The sequence below is a fragment of the Nelumbo lutea genome, chromosome 1 (assembly GCF_056320005.1).
Source record: "Nelumbo lutea isolate HS-2025 chromosome 1, American lotus-T2T, whole genome shotgun sequence".
Classification (NCBI taxonomy): Eukaryota; Viridiplantae; Streptophyta; class Magnoliopsida; order Proteales; family Nelumbonaceae; genus Nelumbo; species Nelumbo lutea.
Genome location: NC_142684.1, coordinates 167,476,654 through 167,498,596, shown reverse-complemented (window position 1 = coordinate 167,498,596; position 21,943 = coordinate 167,476,654). Strand labels below are relative to the sequence as shown.

The following is a 21,943-nucleotide window of genomic DNA, read 5'->3' as shown; positions in this document are numbered from 1 at the left end:
ACATGTGTTGATATGAGTCAATTTATTAATATTTATTTATTAGTTATATGTTAGAAGTTAAAATTTTTATGTATTATATAAAATAGGGTAATTTGTTAAAACCTTCCCTTAAGTTTCTAGTATGGCTGTTCATAACAAGACCCAAACCGATTAACCCGGTCCAATCCAACTCGAGTTGGCCAGTTTTTCTTCGTCATTGGTCGGTTTCGGGTTACAAAAAAACATAAACTGATGGTTCAGTTTGATTTCGGTTTTCATGTGTGAAAACCGAAACTGAAGCGACTTAGATATATTATATATATATTTGATATATTTCAGTTTTAATATATATTTTAGATATATATTTGTGGAATATATATATATATATATTTCAGCTTTATTGCACAAATATACATATTATATATAAAATTTCTGATATATAAAATATCAGTTTTAATCCATCAAATCATTTTTAATTTCCAGGCATCCAGCCTTTGCTTTCTTATACTTGAATCATTTATCGTTCACACCGAGAGAATCATTCACAAAATCAACCAAAACTGATTCAAACCGACCATGTCTGTTTTACTTAGCACTGGGTTGGTTTCGGTTTCATTTCTAGGTAAATCGACTAGGTCAGGTCGATTGGAAAAAACCAGTAAATTGACCCAACCCACTCTTGTAGAATATTCCAAAAATGGCATGAAAATGTCCAAATACCCATGCAATTACTTCTAACAAAAATGTTTGTTTTCCAATTTTCCTCTTTATACTATTACCCCAAACCCTTCAAATCTCTCTCTCTCTCTCTCTCTCCAAAATTTCCGTTCATATCAATCACTCCAAGGTAAAGCTACAACAACTTTAAATTCTCTTTGTTTTTGTTGTTTTATGAAGTTTGTATTATTATTATTATATTTTTTTTCAATAAAAACCAATCTCAACTACATGGCTATTTTTTGACTATTTCATAGATTTTTTTTAAAGATTATACCATAGTGGTCCACTTGCAAGCTTGAAGTGTTGGGGTGAAGCCTTGTCCAAAATTTTCCAGGCTTGATGTGGGTCCTAGGGGTGAGCATTCAGTTAAAAACCAAACTGAATAAATCAAAATTTTAAAGACCAAAATAAAAAGATGAAAACCGAACCAAAACTGAGTTACAAGAAAACCAAAATAATTGAAACCGAAATTTTCAATTCGATTTTTGGTTAAAAATCAAATTTAATTAGTATATATATATATATATGTGTAATATTATATATTATAACCTATACTATATATATTATGAAATTGAATTTCATTATAATACATTATATTCATTATATTAATATATAAATATATAGCATATCATATATAGTATATTATATATTATATAACGAATGCTGATTAATTCTGTTTTTTTCAGTTACTCCAAAAATCAAACCCAAAAACCAAAAAGAAAACCGGAAAAAACTGAAATCGAATTTTTTGATTCAATATTTCGGTTTTAACCGAATAATGCTCACCCATAATCTATGTGAGTCTGTGATCATATTTTAAAAGCCCATTTTTGCCCTTTTATAGTCAAGAGTCAAAGCGGAATTTCGTGAGCTCAGTACAGAGGGGAGGTTGCAGGAATCAGGATCATCTCCATCAACGTTTCCGCCGTTGCCCTCTTCATCATCGTTTCATGATTCATCGTCGTCGAAACTCGAAACCTCCTTCAAAGGCGAGCTAAAGCCTAAAGGTTAGCACTTGTGATTGAACACGAGCACTCTATCTCTGGTAAAGGTGAGATGAATGTGTGCCTTGGCGTAGCTTGTTTAGTGAGAGAATCAGCCATATTGCTTATTGTCTACCTTCGTGCCCATTGGACTCTCATTGTTATTCTTTGTTAGCCAAAATACCTTCTTAAGGAGATTTCTACTTACAGTATATTATATATGCATGTGCTTTGGAAATATTGTAGCTTCCTTCCTAGTTCCTACATGGGAAGTAGTGCATTTTCTGTTTTGTTCAAAGTTTTTTGATGAAAGCTCCACCATATGTCGTTTGGAAAATCCCCATCCTTGCTACCAGAAAATCACACTTATTCTCACTGATTTCAACCATTATGTGGAATTGCATATATGCTAAGACTCTAGTTTTTTTTTTTTTTTTTTTTTTGGGTCAGTCAAAGCCACGAGCTCAAAATTGTATAGAAAACCTCCTATTATGTTTGCTATTATATTGCATCAGTACTATTTCCTGGTGGCAGCTACAATGCTGATTGCTGAGGCAATAAATTGATTTTTGAGCAGGTAACATGGTTTCATTTTGTGGATAACTGGACTGGGCGTAACATGCTAACTGGTAATCGTGAGTCAAGTGTATAGAGAGTTGCAAATTCTGTGGGCATCAATGAAGTCTATAGTGACTTGAAGCCTGAGGGTAAGCTCAATCAAGTGAAACTATCTCAAGAAATACAGTTGGGTTTTCTACTTCATCATCTCGCCCTGGCTTCCATCCAGGTCTTGGCAGGGGTGGACCAGATTGGGACCCAACCTCCAGAATTTTTGCACAAAGTAGCTGCTCTCATACTCAATCCTTCATTCTTACACCTTGTCAGCCAAGATTTTTTGCACTGCACCAAGCAATGGCCCCTTCAGTTTTTTATGTGAAAATTTCCTGATAGATTTGTTCTTATTCTCAAAATGGAATCCATTCTTCATACATATATATATTTTACCACTTATTTGCAGTCATTGCTACTGCAGAGTCTACCTGCTCAGTGCATCTACAATTTTCTTGAAAGGGTTCAGGGAAGACTATTACTTTTCTTCATTATTGTTGAAGACTACTCAGATGTTTCTATGTGATTATCTATTCAATCGGTGCTTACCCTATTGTTTAATTGCTATTGGTTGTTTAAGTAGACAAACCTGCTAGTTCCTGGATAGCTCAAATATAAGCTCTTAGCCAAATATGTATACCAACCTATTCCTCTTTAGCATGAGTTCAGCTGCAAAGATTATTGCTTGAATCCTGCTTTGATCATTATGCTAGTGGCTCTTTCAGGAACTGAAAAACCTAAAGCCTCAGCTTTATTCTGCTGCTGAATACTGTGAAAAATCATATCTTCATAGTGAGCGCAAGTAGATGTAAGTATACTTCTTCCACTATTACTTTTAAATAATATACTTGTTACATGATAGAGCTTCTCTATGGTTTTAAGGAAATTGAAGTGTCTACTCCTGTGCATGTTCATATAAATGAGTAGTTTTGATAAGAAAACAGATTTGTTTTTGCTTGTAATATTAAAGAACTAAATATTTCCAAAATTGGCAACAGGAAACAGGGACTCTGGTTACACTTAATACACTAGTGTGCATCTCAGTTAGTAACATGTGCTTATACAAAGCACTTATCTTGACATGTAGGAGTTGGTTCTACTACTTGATTGATCATAAATGGTGAAGCTACAGAAATAGATCTTAATTCAATTTGGTGAATCAACATTATATTTGTAATAATTTTCTCACTTAGATCCAGCATTTTTCACCTAGATAATTCCCTAATATGTATTTGTAATTTTTTTGGGTAGAATATGTCTTTGTAAAGGTAACTTAAACACCTGAGTTTTAGCTTGATATTTTTTTTATTAGTTGTAAATGGTTGAAAATTTATGGCTATCTAGGAATTTCATTGTGGTAGTAGAAAACACTTTTAATTAAATAAAGAAATTCAGAAATGGCTATCATTGAAAAGGATCAAAAAGAGCAATCTAACATATTTGTGTTTAGTGCAACCTAATTTTTAGGATAGAAGAGCTCTATTAAATCTAGCCTGGCATGAAACAACTTTTTTTTTTTCCATTAAGGATGAGAATTAATTGATCTCATTGTAAGCGGTGTCGCTTGGATCTTGACCAAAATCAAATTCAGGGGTATGGTGGAGGGTTAGTAGGTTGGTTGGATTATTATCATTTCTCTTCAATTTATAAACAGATCCCCCTGTGCTTCCCTCACTATAAATGCAATTAACCCAATTTTGATTACTGTTCAACTTGGGAATCTGGGGCCTTGAGGGGTAGGTAGAGATTTTAGAGGTAACTGGTCCTGTGATTCAACTAGGGCAGAGATATTAGCACTAATTCAGGGATTAATTGATTTATGCATTGGGATGTAGTTGGCTGGATATGGGGAACAATTTACAGGGTGTTATTGGTTGGATGAGGACTGGTCACAGCCCAATGACACTTGGACATCATATCAGAGTACAGCCTTGACATCCAGGATTAACATCTAATTGAGATGGATCTGCATTTCTCTTGCTGCCTTGCAAGAGAAGGGTTGGGAGGAGTATTTTATTGGGGCAGTCTCTTTCAAGATATGAGTTTTCTTCTGTTGCAAACAAGGTTCAAAGTATCAATATGGTACACCCTATATTGGCCGTATCGTAATGTATCTTTGGGTTTTCAATACACCTATTTAAAGGTGTATCCAGGAAGCTGGCATTTTTTATTGATTAAACAATGTAACAAATATGTGTAAAACTGAAATTTTGAAAAAAAAAAAATCGTGGGGGGTAAAAAGTGTTGATACAATCCTGCTGGAGAGGACACATTTTAATCTTGATATTCCTCTTTCAATTAAGACTTTTTTTTATCTTACTTGAAAAAAAAACTTTGGAGGAAATGGAAATGGCTAAAGTATTATCACTGCATATTTACATGAAGTTCACAACATCTAAGTAATAGTTTCATTTTCATGTAAAACATGATGCTGTTTTGTAATTGTTGGTTCATTGTCAAATACCAAAAAGACAAACTTGGGCATCACTGTGCTTTTTTACTCCCTTATGTTATTTTTTGAAATAATATGTAAATTGTACCAAAATGCTGGACAGCCTACCAACCTGGAACTGAATGCAGTACAAGCTCTTATCAATGCTGTTGATCACCTAGGCACTGTTATTAACTTACCCCTCTAAACCAATGTTTTTAACCTGCAACTGACCCGAATGGTTGAATCGTTTAAACTGTCATCTGGTTGACTTATAAAACCCGGTGTTGCCCCAAAAATTATAAAAGTCAATAAAATCCTCAACTCTGATGGTTGAATTGTCAAACCGGCAACCCTGTCATTAGGTTGCGAGTTGCATACTGTGTATGCAAATTTTGGGAGGCCATAATTTTGCACTATGATATCTGTTTGAGGTTGATTATTTTTTTATTTTGAGCAACTTTTAGTGCCTTGTCTTGCTATTTTCCTGAAAAAAAAAACCCTGTTTTTGGCCTCAAATTGCAATCTCTGAGACATGACATGGTCTGACCCGTTTGACTGTGATCTGGAGACAAACAGTTCGGCCTCCAAGTCAGTTTTTAAAACAATGCTCTGAACAGCATGAGTTAAAAGTTTCAATAATGGAGCTAAATTAAAGTTTACTCTCTTAATCAAGTAATTTTCTTGCTTGACACATTACCAATTGATGATCTTGCTCTAGAAAGGATCTCAAGGGATAGGAGATGAGCTAACTTTGTGTGTTAATTTAGTAACTTCTTGTGAAGTTTACACCGATATAGAAGACCTTAGACGACAGCAGCAGTTGTTCACATTCGCCCCCCCATTATCATAAGCATTACATTTTACCATATATGATTAATACTTGGTAATTGACCTCTTTTGCAAGTGGTAATTGGCATAATGGAATGAATTTGAAATAATATGTTAACACTTCAACTGAGTGTCTAACGCAAAGGGGCTTCTAGGAGCAAGGCTGTAGTTGAGCTTGTGCTCACATGCCATGGTGCCAACCTCCCATGATGACACACATGGTGAAACCCTACTTTTGAGTCTTATGTCTCAGATCTAACCGACTACAAATTTTCTCTCTTTGAGGAACCTATTTGGTTTGGAGGTTTTCCTCTATAAATAGGGGAGACTTGAAGCTCTCCTCAAGCATTCCATATCCTGTGCATAAGCTTTGCCCTGCCTTGCCCTCAAACTCCATTAAAGCCCTTTCCATCTCCTTGCAACCTTTTCCCTTCCTTCCTTCTTCTATCCTAGCTAGTGGGGTTTTAATAGTTGATTAGTTTTTCATCACACGACCTGCAAGAAAAATAAAAAGATAGATATTAGTCAAATGCTCAAAAAAGAGAAATGGAATCGTTCAAAAAATAAAAAAGGGTTCGGTTTGTCAATTTTTGAAACGTTGCGAGAGGTACAGGGTTCGATCCCCTGCATCTCCATGGTTTTGTGGTTGAATTTTTATGTAATATACTTTACAATAGTAAATAATACAAAAAAATAAACTAATTGGGGATGTAGCTCAAAAGGTAGAGCGCTCGCTTTGCATGCGAGAGGTACAGGGTTCGATCCCCTGCATCTCCATTTTGAGATTTTGAAATACTTTTACGATTGCAATGACTTGCTCCCTCTTGGAATTCTGCAAATTCCACGAATCGTCTTCTTCTTTTTCCCCTTTTGTAATAGGTCAAGATTTTAAGTGAAATATTCTTTTTTTTTTTTTTTCTTTTAAAGCCAGTGAAATACTCTCTGAGAATTATTTGGCCACATCATTTGATTTGAGGTTAGTTCAAATTAACAAACACCCCAAAGTTGAATCAAATTGACCCATTTGCGCCTATTGTACTACTGTTCAGATACTAAATTGCTCTTCTATCTGCCAAGGATTGACAATAGGAGGGGGACATGAGCAAAATCAATCAACGATATATAAGACAGCAATTTAGGGTAGGTTCCTTTCGGGACAGAGTAATTGGACTTGATTTGACATAATCCGGTCCAGTCCAGTCCAATATGAATTCATTATAGATGGACTAGATTCAATCCAATCAGATGAATATTTTGACCCATTTTGGACTGGTTCAATTCAATGTAAAGCTGATCCATCGACACCTGTATTGTTATCTTCTAACAATGTACCAAATATTGATTCAGTCCAACCCAATCCAATGTAAGTCCATTGTGGATTGATCAGGTCCGATCCAATCCAATAAATACTTTGCACCATTAAGTCTGAACTTGTCAATTTAATGTCTTATTGGTCCATCTAATCCATCCAAAAACTGATTTTGATTTGGATGGAGTTCAATCCAAAACTGATTCATTGACACCCCTATTGGGAAGGATGCCATGTGATCATCTCAACTGCTGCATCATTGATCATTATTTTTTGTCAAATACAACTTGATTGGTTACTGCTTCCATGATACAGAGTGATGATTAGTTATCGGTTTTTCACATATCATGCCTTTTTTATTTTCTGGCTGTCAATCAAATGGCCCTAGATCTAATAATCAATTAAGTTGAATTAGAATGCAACATTCTTGGCAATGTAGAACATACAAAGCCTAATGCAATTGAAGGAAGAAATTTCAATCTAAAACTTGTTACAAAGTTACTCTATGAATGAAACAAATGAGCAGAAATCTATTTGACATAGCTATTGCTAGGAGCTTTGGAATCTTCCTCTCTTCCTCATTGAATCCTTTAAATAACAAGGTAAATGAAGCTGCAATCCTATGTCATATATATGCACTTCCTACACAACCCTTTTCCGGCATTGAGCATGTTGGTTGATAGACAAGATTGGACACACTATCATAGACTTTATAAGTTACCCACTGAAACTGCACATGTATTCTTATCTGAATTCTTTGCTTCTTCTGTTCTTTTGTAAGCCCAAATCAAATTGGACTCGATCGCTCTGCTGGATAGACAATTGATCCAATCCGTCCGAGCCCAAGAGCTGACTGCCCTAACTGACTATCCTTGGGCAATGCCTTAGCACTTATAAAAGGGCTTAGATGTGCTATCCACACCCTGTTCCTACATCCCCCACCCATGGAACATTACAGGTGCACATTGAGAATATCACCCTTGTCATTCATAAAAAATGTTTTCTGTGAGTAGCAGTTTATGATTACTTAAAATTATAAATATCGATTTATTTAACATAAATCAAAGGGGATGTAGCTCAGTTGGTAGAATGCTCGCTTTGCATGCAAGAGGTACAGGGTTCAATCCCTTGCATCTCCAACGAATAATGATTCTTTTCTCTCTTTTCTTCCTCGTCTGATGCCCTCCCCCAAGGGGTGGCGACGAGCCAAGCTTTTCATGCTGTTCGAGCTCGACTCGGTTTCAACCGAGCTTGAGCTCGAGCCCAATTCATTGGCTCGATTATGAAACGAGCCGAGCTTGAGCCTACTAGCCTTACGAGCTGGCTTGAATATATATATAATAAAATTATAGAAAATAATATATAATGAAAATATTATAATTCTTAATTTTTTAAGTATCAAACAAAAAATATTTTCATATATAATTTTTTGTTTTTATAAAATATTTTTTCTCAAAATTGAGCTCAAGCCGAGCCGAGCTCGAGCCTCGTACTATTTGGCTCGAATCCACCCCTACCTCCCCCTTGTCAAACACTTTTTTGTTTTGACAACGAATAATGATTCTTTTTTCTCTTTTCTTCCTCGTCTGATGCCCTCCCCCAAGGGGTGGCGACGAGCCAAGCTTTTCATGCTGTTCGAGCTCGACTCGGTTTCAACCGAGCTTGAGCTCGAGCCCAATTCATTGGCTCGATTATGAAACGAGCCGAGCTTGAGCCTACTAGCCTTACGAGCTGGCTTGAATATATATATAATAAAATTATAGAAAATAATATATAATGAAAATATTATAATTCTTAATTTTTTAAGTATCAAACAAAAAATATTTTCATATATAATTTTTTGTTTTTATAAAATATTTTTTCTCAAAATTGAGCTCAAGCCGAGCCGAGCTCGAGCCTCGTACTATTTGGCTCGAATCCACCCCTACCTCCCCCTTGTCAAACACTTTTTTGTTTTGACAATAATATGTCACATTGTTAAATGAGTATGTCCCATTTATATTAAATAAGGATAATTTGTAAAAACCATTCTTATTTGTCACACTTATTTTTGAATTATGCCTACTTAAAATTAAATATACCGATTTATTTAATATAAATAAAAGGGGATGTAGCTCAAATGGTAGAGCGTTCACTTTGCATGCGAGAATTACAGGGTGTGATCTCCTGCACCTCTAGCCAAATATGATTCTTTTTATCTTTTCTTCCTCCATCGGTCCCCCCCCCCCCCCCCCCCCCCGGCTGGACACTTTTTTGTTTTGACAATGACATTTTTGTTAGCATTGTTAAATGAGTATGTCACCTTGTTCTCTCTTCTCTTTGTATTGCTTTCCAACTTTTTAGAAGTTGGGGCTATTGAAACTCACAATGACCAATCCAGTTTCCTTAGTAGGAATAAATTCAACTCTAATCCCCTACAATTCTAAACAAACGGATTTCTTTTTCCTTTTCTATTTTACTAGTAATTGTGCACATGTAAAATGTGTCAATTTTGATGATGATGATGATGATGATGGTGATAGTAATAATATGTTTCCAAAATTTTTTATATTTCTATGTCTATAAAAATCATTCTTATTTGTCACACTTATTTTTGTTTAATATGATGAATATATGATATTAGAGATGTGTCCAAATGTATTTTACAATTTATTTTGTGGTTTTTATATTTTTGTGTTTTTCATCTTTTTAATTTTTAATATTATATAATTATGACATCAAAGGTAGACACATTTGACCCAAAATGTTGTATCATCAACAAAAACAATTATTTTTTGCCACACTTACTTTTCCTTTAATAATATGGTTAATTATTATAAGATTTAATGAAAGAATGGGAGTTAATACAAAAAATATAAGACTTAATAAGAGGGAATTGGGTTAGGAGAAATGTAATAGTTCAAATTACATCTTGTGTCCTCACAATTAGAGGGGGACCAAATTATAAAGTAGGGATATTCTAGTCAAGAAAAGGATTAAATGAATCTTAATAGGAATTAATACCGAGAAAAATGATTTTCCAATTATGTTTCTACCTTTTCAGTTAGAGAGAGGTCAAATTAAAAAAATTACATATATCAATTTATTTAATATAGAAAAAAGGGGATGTAGCTCAAATGGTAGAGCTCTCACTTTCCATGCGAGAGGTATAGAGTTTGATCCCTTGCATCTCCAGCCAAACATGATTCTTTTTCTCTTTTCTTCCTCCACCGACACCCCCCCCTCTTTTTTGTTTTGACAATGATATTTTCGTTAGCATTGTTAAATGAGTATGTCATATTTATATTAAATAAGAATGATCTATAAAAATCATTCTTGTTCGTCACACTTATTTTTTAATTATACCTACTTAAAATTACATATATCGATTTATTTAATATAAATAAAAGGGGATGTAACTCAAATGGTAAAGCGCTTGCTTTACATGCGAGAGGTACAAGGTTCGATCCCCTACATCTCCAGCCAAACATGAATCTTTTTCTCTTTTTTTCCTTCACCGGCACCCCCCTTGCTGGACACTTTTTTGTTTTGACAATGATATTTTCATTAGCATTGTTAAATAAGTATGTCACCTTATTCTCTCTCCTCTTTGTATTGTTTCCCAACTCTTTTAGAAATTGGGGCTATTGAAACTCACCATGACCAATCCAGTTTCCTTGGTAGGAATAAATTCAACTATAATCCCCTACAATTCTAAACGAATGGATTTTCTTTTCCTTTTCTATTTTACTATTAATTGTGCACATGTAAAATGTGTCAATTTTGATGATGATGAATATGGTAAATAATCTGTTTCCATTTTTTTTAATTTTTATATTTTTATGTCTATAAAAATCATTCTTATTTGTCATATTTATTTTTGTTTAATATGATGAATATATGATATTAAAGATGCGTCCAAATGTATTTTACAATTTATTTTATGGTTTTTATACTTTTGTGCTTTTCATCTTTTTAATATTAATTAATTATGACATCAAAGGTTGGCACATTTGACCCAAAATGTTGTATCATCAAAAAAACTATTATTCTTTGCCACACTTATTTTTCCTTTAATAATATGGTTAATTATTATAATATTTAATGAAAGAATGGGAGTTAATACAAAAATTATAAGACTTAACAAGAGGGAATTGGATTAGGAGAAATGTAATAGTTTAAATTACATTTTGTTTCCTCACAATTAGAGAGGTACCAAATTAGAAAATAGGGATATTCTAGTCAATAAAAGGATTCAATGAATGTTAATAGGAATTAATACCTTTTGAATATGGAGAAAAATGATTGTTCAAATTATGTTTCTGCCCTTTCAATTAGAGAGAGGCCAAATTTAAAAATTACATATATCGATTTATTTAATATAAATAAAAGGGGGTGTAGCTCAAATGGTAGGGAGCTCGCTTTGCATGCGAAAGGTACGGGGTTTTATCTCTTGCATCTCGAGCCAAACATGATTATTTTTTCTCTTTTCTTCCCCCCACTAGTGCCCCCACCCCCCCTTGTCGCACACTTTTTTTTTTTGTTTTGACAATGATATTTTCTTTAGAATTGTTAAATGAGTATGTCACTCTATTCTCTCTCCTCTTTGTATAGTTTTCCAACTCTTTTAGAAGTTGGGGCTATTGAAACTCACCATGATCAATCCAGTTTCACTAGTAGGAATAAATTCAACTCTAATCCCTTACAATTCCAAATGAATGAACTTTTTTTTCCTTTTCTATTTTACTAGTAATTGTGCACATGTAAAATGCGTCAATTTTGATGATGATGATAGTAAATAATATGTGTCCAAATGTATTTTACAATTTATTTTCTGGTTTTTATACTTTTATGTTTTTCATCATTTTAAATTTTAATATTATTTAATTATGACATCAAAGGTTGATACATTTGACCCAAAATGTTGAATTATTGACTCACCATCAAATAGGAAAATAAGTCCTTTAATAATATTGTTAATTATTATAAGATTTAATGAAAGAATGGGAGTTAATACAAAAAATATAAGACTTAATAAGAGGTAATTGGATTAGGGGAAATGTAATAGTTCAAATTACATTCTGTGTCCTCACAATTAGAGAGAGACCAAAATAGAAAGTAGGGATATTCTAGTCAAGAAAAGGATTTAATCAATGTTAATAAAAATTAATACATTTTAAATGAAGTGAAAAATGATTGTTCAAATTATGTTTCTTCCCTTTCAATTAGAGAGAGGCCAAATTAAAAAGTTAGATATATCAATTTATTTAATATAAATAAAAGGGGATGTAGATCAAATGGTAGAGCATTTACTTTGTATGTGAGAGGTACAGAGTTCGATCCCCCGCATTTCCATCCAAACATGATTATTTTTCTATTTTCTTCCTCCACCGGTTTGACAATGATATTTTCGTTGGCATTATTAAAGGAGTATGCCACATTTATATTAAATAGGAATAAACTATAAAAATCATTCTTATTTGTCACACTTATTTTTGAATTATGCCTACTTAAAATTACATATATCGATGTATTTAATATAATTAAAAGGGGATGTAGTTCAAATGGTAGAGTGCTCGCTTTGCATGATTCTTTTTTTGTGTCCTCACAATTAGAGAGGGACCAAATTAGAAAATAGGGATGTTCTAGTCAAGAAAAGGAATCAATGAATGTCAATAGGAATTAATACCTTTTGAATGAAGAGAAAAATGATTTTTCAAATTGTGTTTCTGCCCTTTCAATTAGAGAGAGGTCAAATTAAAAAATTACATATATCGATTTATCTAATATAAATAAAAGGGGATGTAGCTCAAATGGTAGAGCGCTCACTTTGCATGCAATGTGTACAGGGTTTTATCCCTTGCATCTCCAGCCAAACATGATTCTTTTTCTCTTTTCTTCCTCTACCAATGCCCCCCCTTGTCGGACATTTTTTTGTTTTGACAATGATATTTCGTTAGCATTGTTAAATGAGTATGCCACCTTATTCTCTCTCCTCTTTGCATATTTTTCCAACTCTTTTAGAAGTTGGGGCTATTGAAACCCACCATAACCAATCATGTTTCCTTAGTAGGAATAAATTCAACTTTAAGCCCCTACAATTCCAAATGAATGGATTTCTTTTTCCTTTTCTATTTTACTAGTTATTGTGCACATGTAAAATGTGTCAATTTTGATGATGATGATGATGATAGTAAATAATATGTTTCCAATTTTTTTTATACTTTTTTATATTTCAATGTCTATAAAAAGAATTCTTATTTGTCATACTTATTTTTGTTTAATATGATGAATATATGATATTAGAGATGTGTCCAAATGTATTTTACAATTTATTTTGTGGTTTTTATACTTTAGTGTTTTTCACCTTTTTAATTTTTAATGTTATTTAATTATGACATCAAAAGTTGATACATTTGACACAAAATTTTGAATTATTGACTCGCCATCAAATAGGAAATTAAGTCCATATTAGGGTTGGTTTTAATTTTATATTTTATTTCTATCATTAACAAAAACAATTATTCTTTGCCACACTTATTTTTCCTTTAATAATATGGTTAATTATTATAAGATTTAATGAAAAATGGGAATTAATACAAAAAATATAAGACTTAATAAGAGAGAATTAGATTAGGAAAAATTTAATAATTCAAATTACATTTTGTGTACTCGCAATTAGAGAAAAACTAAATTAAAAAATAAAGATATTCTACTCAAGAAAAAGGTTCAATGAATATTAATAGGAATTAGTATCTTTTGAATGAAGAGAAAAATGAGTATGTCACATTTATATTAAATAAGAACGATCTATGAAAATCGTTCTTGTTCGTCACACTCTCATTTCATATTTTTAATAATATTATAGATTTTATTTTACATCGGCAATGACTTGATCCTTGTCAAGCCATCATCATTTCTAAATGCTAAAGGTGAAACCATCCAATGTAATGTCGTTATTGCCAAACACTTGGACAATGATGTTTTCGTTAAAATGACAAATGCCACGTTATTATTTTTGCTAATATGGTTATCTTAGAAATTGTTTATTTTAATTTTTATGTAATGTTAATGATGTCATCTATACTGTATACTTAAAACACATTTGTCCACACCAGTTTATTCTCTCTCTTCTTTGTATTGCTTCTCAACCCCCTTAGAATTTTGCATTTTTAATTAAAAAAAAAAACAATCATGGGGTTATTAAAACTCCACAATTAATTAATGAGTTTTCTTTTCAGGATTAATTACAAGAGACCCATGTGTTAACATATGTCCATGTTTTAGAGGGTTACATTTAAAAGGAAACTAAATTAGCTGTGCTATGAGTAGCCATGTTTGATTTTTTTTTATGTTTATAATAAAAAGCAGAAAATTCAGATTACTTTAATATAATTGTTAAAGCATATATTTAGGCAGCATTTGGTAATCCTTATTTTATTTTAAGGACTTATCTTTTTTTGCCGTTAAAAATTTAGTATTCATAGGGGTATTTTAATTGCAAAAATGAGATAAGTCCTTAAAATAAGAATGTTAAATGCGACCTTAAACATTAGTATTGATAAAAACAAATTAGGATTAGTTTGAAAGGAGTACAAATACAAATATGTAGAGTATAAAACCATGTATATTATATTATTTTCTATATATTTGTACTGTGCATATTTGTATTTGTACTCTTTCCAAATTGAGCCTATTAGGAAATCAAATGTAATGGTTCCCTTATAGAACATGATGGATGACTTTTAATACCAACCCATATATAGCGCGTAGCGCTATTCATAGGTTGGGTTGGATCGGTTTATTGGTGTTTTTCCAAACCAACCCGACTTGGTCGGTTTACCTAGAAATGAAACCGAAACCGACCCAGTACTAAGTAAAACCGACCTAGTCGGTTTGAATCGATTTGGGTCGATTTTGTGAATGATTCTCTCGGTGTGAATGGTAAAGGATTCAAGTCTAACAAAGCAAAGGCTGGATGCGTGAAAATTAAAAATGATTTGATGGATTAAAACTAATATTTTATATATAATATGTATATTTTTGAAATAAAGCTGAAATATATATATTTCCACAAATATATATCTGAAATATATATTAAAACTGAAATATATATAGTAAAACTGAAATATATCTTATATATATATATAATATACCTGAAATATATATAGTAAAACTAAAATATAATATATATATATATATATATATATATATATATATATATATATATATATATATATATATATATAATATCTAAGCCGGTTCGGGTTGGTTTGGTCGATTTGGGTCTTGTTATGAACAACCCTAATAGCACGAGTCTCTTGGTAGTAATATTTTTAGACCAATATGGAATTGGGACCATTTTACTATTTGGGTGATAGGTGAGTGGTTCAATTGTTCAAGTCAAATAGATCAATTTATGACATCATAATAGAATATAAAGAATAGATAAAATGCAAATATCACGTGTAAAGTAACAATGTTATAAACAAGCAGATGCATCATTCGAAAAGTAAGTGTGATAAATTAAAATTATTTTTATTATTATGTAACCTATGATTCAGTGGTGAAAACATGCTCGGAATTCTAACTAGGTGAAGGATCAACTAGTGTGGTTAACTTGGATGATTGCGGAAAAACATTATTATATATCGTTGTTTATTCTTATTTCTTTAAGCTGAAGAATAATCTTATATCTATATAAATATATTAAGCTGAAATGTGTACGTAAGAAGGCCTGAGGATGAGGGAAATGGAATCTAACAGTATTTTTTACCTTTTTTCTTAGAAATTACAAAAATGCCACTCTCTACTAAAACTCATCGAGAGAGGTTCCCAATACATGACGAGGATGTGTTGTGGGGCGTTGTGGGACAGAGATGTGATCTCCCTCTAGTGACATCAAGTCATGTAGTACTTCTGAATCGTTGCTTAATATTTAGGTGAAATGTAGGTAATAAGTTGCCTCTACCAAAATGGAGTCCACCTTGGATACACTTTGTATAGTGTTTCGATGCCACCTCATCAGGGCCGACCTGTAGGCATCTTGGAATAGGTTGGCAATCTCAGGACCGAGCCAAAGAACTTGGCACGAAGGATGACCTCTTGCCGAGGTCCCATTGACTTGATTGAGGCCTAGTTGATGACTTACATGATGTAGTGACCAACTTCCCCTTCATTCGACTTATCATCTCTGAATCCTTCGGTGTCACATCGCTTCATTGATGAGATTGACTCCTGCACTGCCCGCTTCGAAGGTAACTAGATAAGATCTGTCACTTTAACTAAAACTGTCTTTGAGCATGAAACCACCTCCGAGTGAGTTGGACCGATAAGCCACATCGTTAAAGAGAAGGTATGTGCTGCATGAAGCTCAATTAGCTACGCCTATATAAAGGCATCCCATCAACTATAGAAAAGGTATGCAGGATTTAACTCTCAGAACTCTTTTGAATCCAATCAATTAGTTTATCTTTATTTAATTAATATCACCCCAGGTCTCGGAACTGTCCTCGACGGAGCACCGGATCACGCACCATAACCACCCACTAAAATATTTAATTAATATCAACTTCTTTTGCTCTCAGCACCCACCTAACATCCCACCCTTCTGGCTACTTACTTCTATTTGAATCCAATCAATTAGTTTATCTTTATCCAACCAGAAAACTCCATGGCCCTTCCACTTTCCAACTTGGTTTTTAGTCTTTTGACCTTCAATGGGTACAGTTGCCGTATGTTTCCGTCAAGAACAGCCGCCCTTGCACCGATCTCCGGCAATAAATCACGATTTCTAGGCCTTGATCCGGCTGGGGAGCTCGCTACAAGAAAGATGGTGATAGCTGGGGTGCTGTCTAAATCGAACCAAGACTCCATGTCATCGATCCTCACCGAGCTCGAAGGAGAAAATGTGCAAGAAGAAGAAGAAGATGATGCTGATGATAGTGATACAACGGCCAAACAACCCAAGAGGCGCATAGCAGATTGCTGGCGCGAGATCCAGGGCCAAGATGACTGGGCTGGCATGCTCGACCCCATGGATCCTCTCCTCCGCTCGGAGCTAATACGCTACGGCGATATGGCACAAGCTTGCTACGACGCCTTCGATTTCGATTCCTTCTCCAAGTACTGTGGCACCTGCCGCTTCACACGTTGCAAATTCTTCGACTGTCTGGGCTTGACCAGCCTGGGCTACGACGTGTCCCGCTACCTCTATTCCACCGCCAACATCAACCTCCCCAACTTCTTCAAGAAATCTAGGTGGCCCAAGGTCTGGAGCCGGAACGCCAATTGGATGGGCTACGTCGCTGTGTCCAACGACGACACTTCGGCCCGCCTAGGCCGCCGTGACATTGCCGTCGCTTGGCGGGGCACAGTGACACGACTCGAGTGGGTCGCAGACTTGATGGACTTCCTTAGACCGGTCTCCGCTGATAAGATACCGTGCCCTGATCCGAATGCGAAGGTCGAATCCGGATTCCTCGATCTCTACACTGACAAGGACGACAAGTGCCGTTTCTGCAAGTTCTCTGCCAGGGAGCAAGTCTTAACCGAAACCAAGCGATCCATACAGCAGTACCTGAATGAGGAGCTGAGCATAACCGTCACGGGTCACAGCCTGGGCAGTGCCCTTGCCATTCTGAGTGCGTATGACATTGAGGAGACGGGTCTGAACGTGACGGCAGACGGTCGGACCATACCCGTAACCGTGTTCTCGTTCTCGGGTCCAAGGGTTGGGAACGTGAGGTTCAAGGAGCGGCTGGAGGGATTAGGGGTGAAGGTGCTGAGGGTGTTCAACGTTCATGACTCGGTGCCCAAGGTTCCGGGGATAGTATTCAATGAGCACGTGCCGGAGATGGTACAGAAGATGCTAGTGGCTGCCGTGGAATTACTCGCACGTGGGAGTGGAGCTGTGTCTAGATTACAAGAAATCTCCCTTCCTGAACGACACCAGCGATCCAGGCTTCTTTCACAACCTGTATGCTCTCCTGCATTTGATTGACGGGTGAGTAGTTTCCTAATTCCTATTTTCTTTCCTCTTTTTTCTCAAGGTTATTTTTGGTATTTCGATACAGTTTCCGATATAAGAAAGGATCATTGACGTCATCGAAACATCATCATCATGATGAGATTGACGGTGACGTGTAACCGTGGGGCCCTTCATAATAATCGCAGGAAATGTGTTTTCGGAAATAGTACGCCCATAGTTGCAGCTGCGGTGTATCAATGATTTAACACGACGTAATGAAGATCACTAGTCCATCCTCTTACCAGAAAAGATTGGATAGACCTATCCTTTATATCACACACGACCAACCCTTACGGAAAGAACTGGGTGAGATGAGCTCAACTCAGCCCCACATGATAGTATTAGAAATGATGAAGTGTTATTGGAAGATGTTTTCAACACATGATAGGGATGTGCTATGAGAACGTTGTGGAAAATTATCTTGGGGGGGGGGGGCTGATTTCAACTCAGATGAGATAGAACCTTGATCAATCAGGATTTTTCATGAATTTTTTAATTTTTTTCTGATATAAAAATTAGGCTCAATGTGGAAAGAGTATATATACAATACTTATAAATATGATTTAATTAGAGTATATATTTGTATTATATTTTTCCCAATTTGGGAAGGGTGTAAATGCAAATATGTTCAGTGCTTGTATTTACATTGTATATGTTTGTATTTCTATTCTTCCCAAATTAGCAAAGTGGGCTTAGTTTGGAAAGAGTACAAATGTACAATGCAAAACACCTTATATTTTGCGCTGTTTTATATTCTTCTCAAGCTAATCCTTACCCTCACTTGTGTTTGTTCTGTATATATTTGCATTTGCATTCTTTTTAAATTGAACCTTAGGTGCATTTGGAAATGATGCAAATGGAGTGTAAATCCCAATTTAGGGTAAATTGCACTTTGATTCACTTTTGCCTGTGTTTGGCAATATTACATTTACAAATGTCAGACTAATGCAGATTTACATGTTTGCATCCATTACAACTAAAAGTCAGTTTGGTGCATTATTTCCAAATGCAGCTTTAGGCTCAGTTTGAAAGGAACACAAATACAAATATGTAAAATATAAAACTGTGTTTTGTATTATTTTGTATATATTTGCATTATACATATTTGTATTTGTATTTTTTTCAAATTGAGCTTTGGAAGGAGTACAAATATAAATATATAGAATGCAAAACCTTGTATTATATATATATATATATATATATATATATATATATATATATATATATATATATACTCTCTTTAGTTTAGAAAGAGTATAAATATAAAGATGTAGAATGCAAAACCTTGTATTTTGTATTTATTTGTATTGTTCACATTGTATTTGAACTCTTTTCAAACTAAGCTTAATTAGGCTCAATTTATATTTGCCCTATATATATTTATATTTATATTTATACTCTTCCCAAACTAATTTTTAGGCTCATTAAAAATACAGATATATATATATATATATATATATATATATATATATATACATACAAAATAATACAAGATACAAAGTTTTACACTATATATTTATGTTTGTATTTGTACTCATTCCAAGATGAGCCTAAGGTTGCATTTGGAAACGGTGCAAATAAGTGCGAATGCAAATTTGTAGTATAAAATGGTTCATATAAATTGTAAAGTTGTGTTAGTTTTGCACTAACAAATTTACCATCTTACCAAAATTTAGATTTAATGGATGCAAACATGAATTTTAATAAAATATTTTTTTTTATCAAAAGCCCACTTGAATGCAAATTTACTTCTTTTTTATTGATGTACTTTCACATCTTATTATCAATGTAAATATGCATTGGTCTGTCATTTGTCAATGCATAAATGTAATATTGCCAAACACATGCAAAAGTGAACCATAATGTAAATTTACCCTGAACCGGAATTTACACTCCATTTGCATAGTTTCCAAACACAGCCTAATGAATTAATTAAGAGTTGGGACAAACAAAATTTAAAATATCCTAATGCTTGGATGTACATAATAATACAAATACACCGATAATAATTGTTTGTTTCAATTATTTGAAAAGTTGGTAGTTGATGTGATCAGTCTTCACTCAAAACCAAAAATAAAAGGTCAGAATTTATAGGCTAGTGCATAGAATGTGGGGTTTTGACCTTTTAAATATTTATACCTCTGCAGTGGAAATCAGAAATCTGCGTTGGGTCTATCCGTACTTCTCTAAAAAATAAAAAGGAGAATGACTAATCAATTCAGATCAGAATTTTGTAGCCCCACCATACAGGGGGTGCATCCTGACCTGAATTGATGCCAAATTCATGGGCAGGATGTGATTTACAAGAGACTAATAGTAAACTAAGGGGGACTATCATTCAGAATTCTGCAATGGGTTGCAGACTACTGAACCCAAAATATAAAAACCAACTATAAGGGCCTGTTTAGTGATTTGGAATCGGACCAACTGTTTAGTTGGGCAGAATTTAAATCTCATTCTCATTTTTGTTAAACTTTCTAATGTGAGGAAATGGTTATTTCCTGCTGTCCTTTCGAAATGGCATCCAATGTTTTCGAATGACTGTTGACTCGGATGATCGAACCATTTAGTCAACGACCTGTTAATTTAGTTAGGTAGTTGAACCATTCATCCATTCAATGACTTTTTATCATTTTTTATTTTTAAGTTGGAATGAGCCATTCGTTCAAATTGGATGACTACATTGTCAACCCAGAAATCAATGATCAGAATGGTTCCAGTTTTGGGCCGTTTTTTAAACCATGATGACATCCTGTTCCAGCTTATTCCAATTCTATTTTCCTGTCTAAGCCAACTAGACTTTGAGAATAGACCATTCCTGTCTAAGCCAGCTCTATTCTAACTCCAATTCCATTAATTCTGAATAAAAACCAAATGGACCCTGAGTTTATGCAAATCATATCCTTCGCCCCACTTGTTGAAATTTGGATGTAATCCTTATAAAACGCTCCTCACATCGACCTCACTACCACACTCCACCACCGCCGTATATTAAAAAACATCACCCCATAAATAATAAATATAGATGTTTCTGATTTGCGGCCAAGATCCGGATCGGACTCCACGTATCCATCATACCCATGAAAATGAATCTGTAGCAACTGCACTTAATGGCAATTTTAGGGCCTCTTTCATATGTATCAGGCCCTATACCTAATTAATTAAGGAATTCTTCGTTTATAAATAATGAATATAAATGAGTTGATAGAGTCAACTCACTGGTACTCAATAAAGCACCAGAATCTCTGGTAGGTAACTACACAATATCCTAATAATAATATTTGGTTTTAAACTGAAATACAGGTACCATGGGAAGGGCCAAAGATTTGTGCTTTCAAGCAGAAGGGATCCTGCACTGGTGAACAAGGCCTCTGATTTCTTGAAAGATCACTTCCTGGTGCCACCTTACTGGAGGCAAGACGAGAACAAAGGAATGGTGAGAAACCAGGAAGGACGGTGGGTACAGCCGGAAAGGCCAAAACTTGAAGAACATCCTCCAGACATTCACCTTCACCTCCGACAGTTGGGTCTAACTTTTGGTAAATAGATTTCTTTTAACGAATATAGATTATATATGCTATATATAAACCGGATACTTGACTTCACTTCTTTACAATTTATAAAAGTTAAATCCAAATACTATATATCGTATATGAATCAACGCACATAATATGCATACTTATATTAATAAATATATATATATATATATAAATATCTTTCCTTCAAGGTTTTTTTTTCATATTCATGTCATCAACGTTGTGATTCTGTGGAGCTAATTAATTAAATAAATTATGTATAAATTGGGTTGATCGAATTAGAAGGATGTATAAGATCTGTATATGAAAGCTGTTGTAAAGTTACTTCGTCTCTTAATTGTTGATGCAAAATTCAAGCTGCAATACTATGCTATCAAGTGTCATATATTATATGCATGGGCTCCTACAAAACCTTTTTTTCTAGGGAAAAGTACAAAGCAGATTTCTAAATTTTAATATATACCTATAAACATTCAAAATATTAAATACCTCCACTCTATACATCAATGTCTAATGTAAATTAACATTTAATTCCCA

The 21,943-nt window shown here is 34.1% G+C and overlaps 1 protein-coding gene and 1 non-coding gene across 2 annotated transcripts; both read left to right on the top strand.

The window, feature by feature from the left end:
- The first annotated feature begins 6,257 nt into the window (after positions 1-6,257).
- Positions 6,258-6,330, top strand: TRNAA-UGC (transfer RNA alanine (anticodon UGC)). Its single transcript has one exon. It is a non-coding gene; the product is annotated as a tRNA-Ala (tRNA).
- Positions 6,331-16,447: 10,117 nt separating this feature from the next.
- LOC148879014 (phospholipase A1-Igamma1, chloroplastic-like) lies at positions 16,448-21,631 on the top strand. The gene is given in 3 exon segments (XM_088966007.1): positions 16,448-17,716; positions 17,718-17,846; positions 21,174-21,631. Coding segments are annotated over 3 exon segments (1,575 nt in total). The 5' UTR covers positions 16,448-16,514; the 3' UTR covers positions 21,418-21,631.
- The last annotated feature ends 312 nt before the right edge of the window (positions 21,632-21,943 follow it).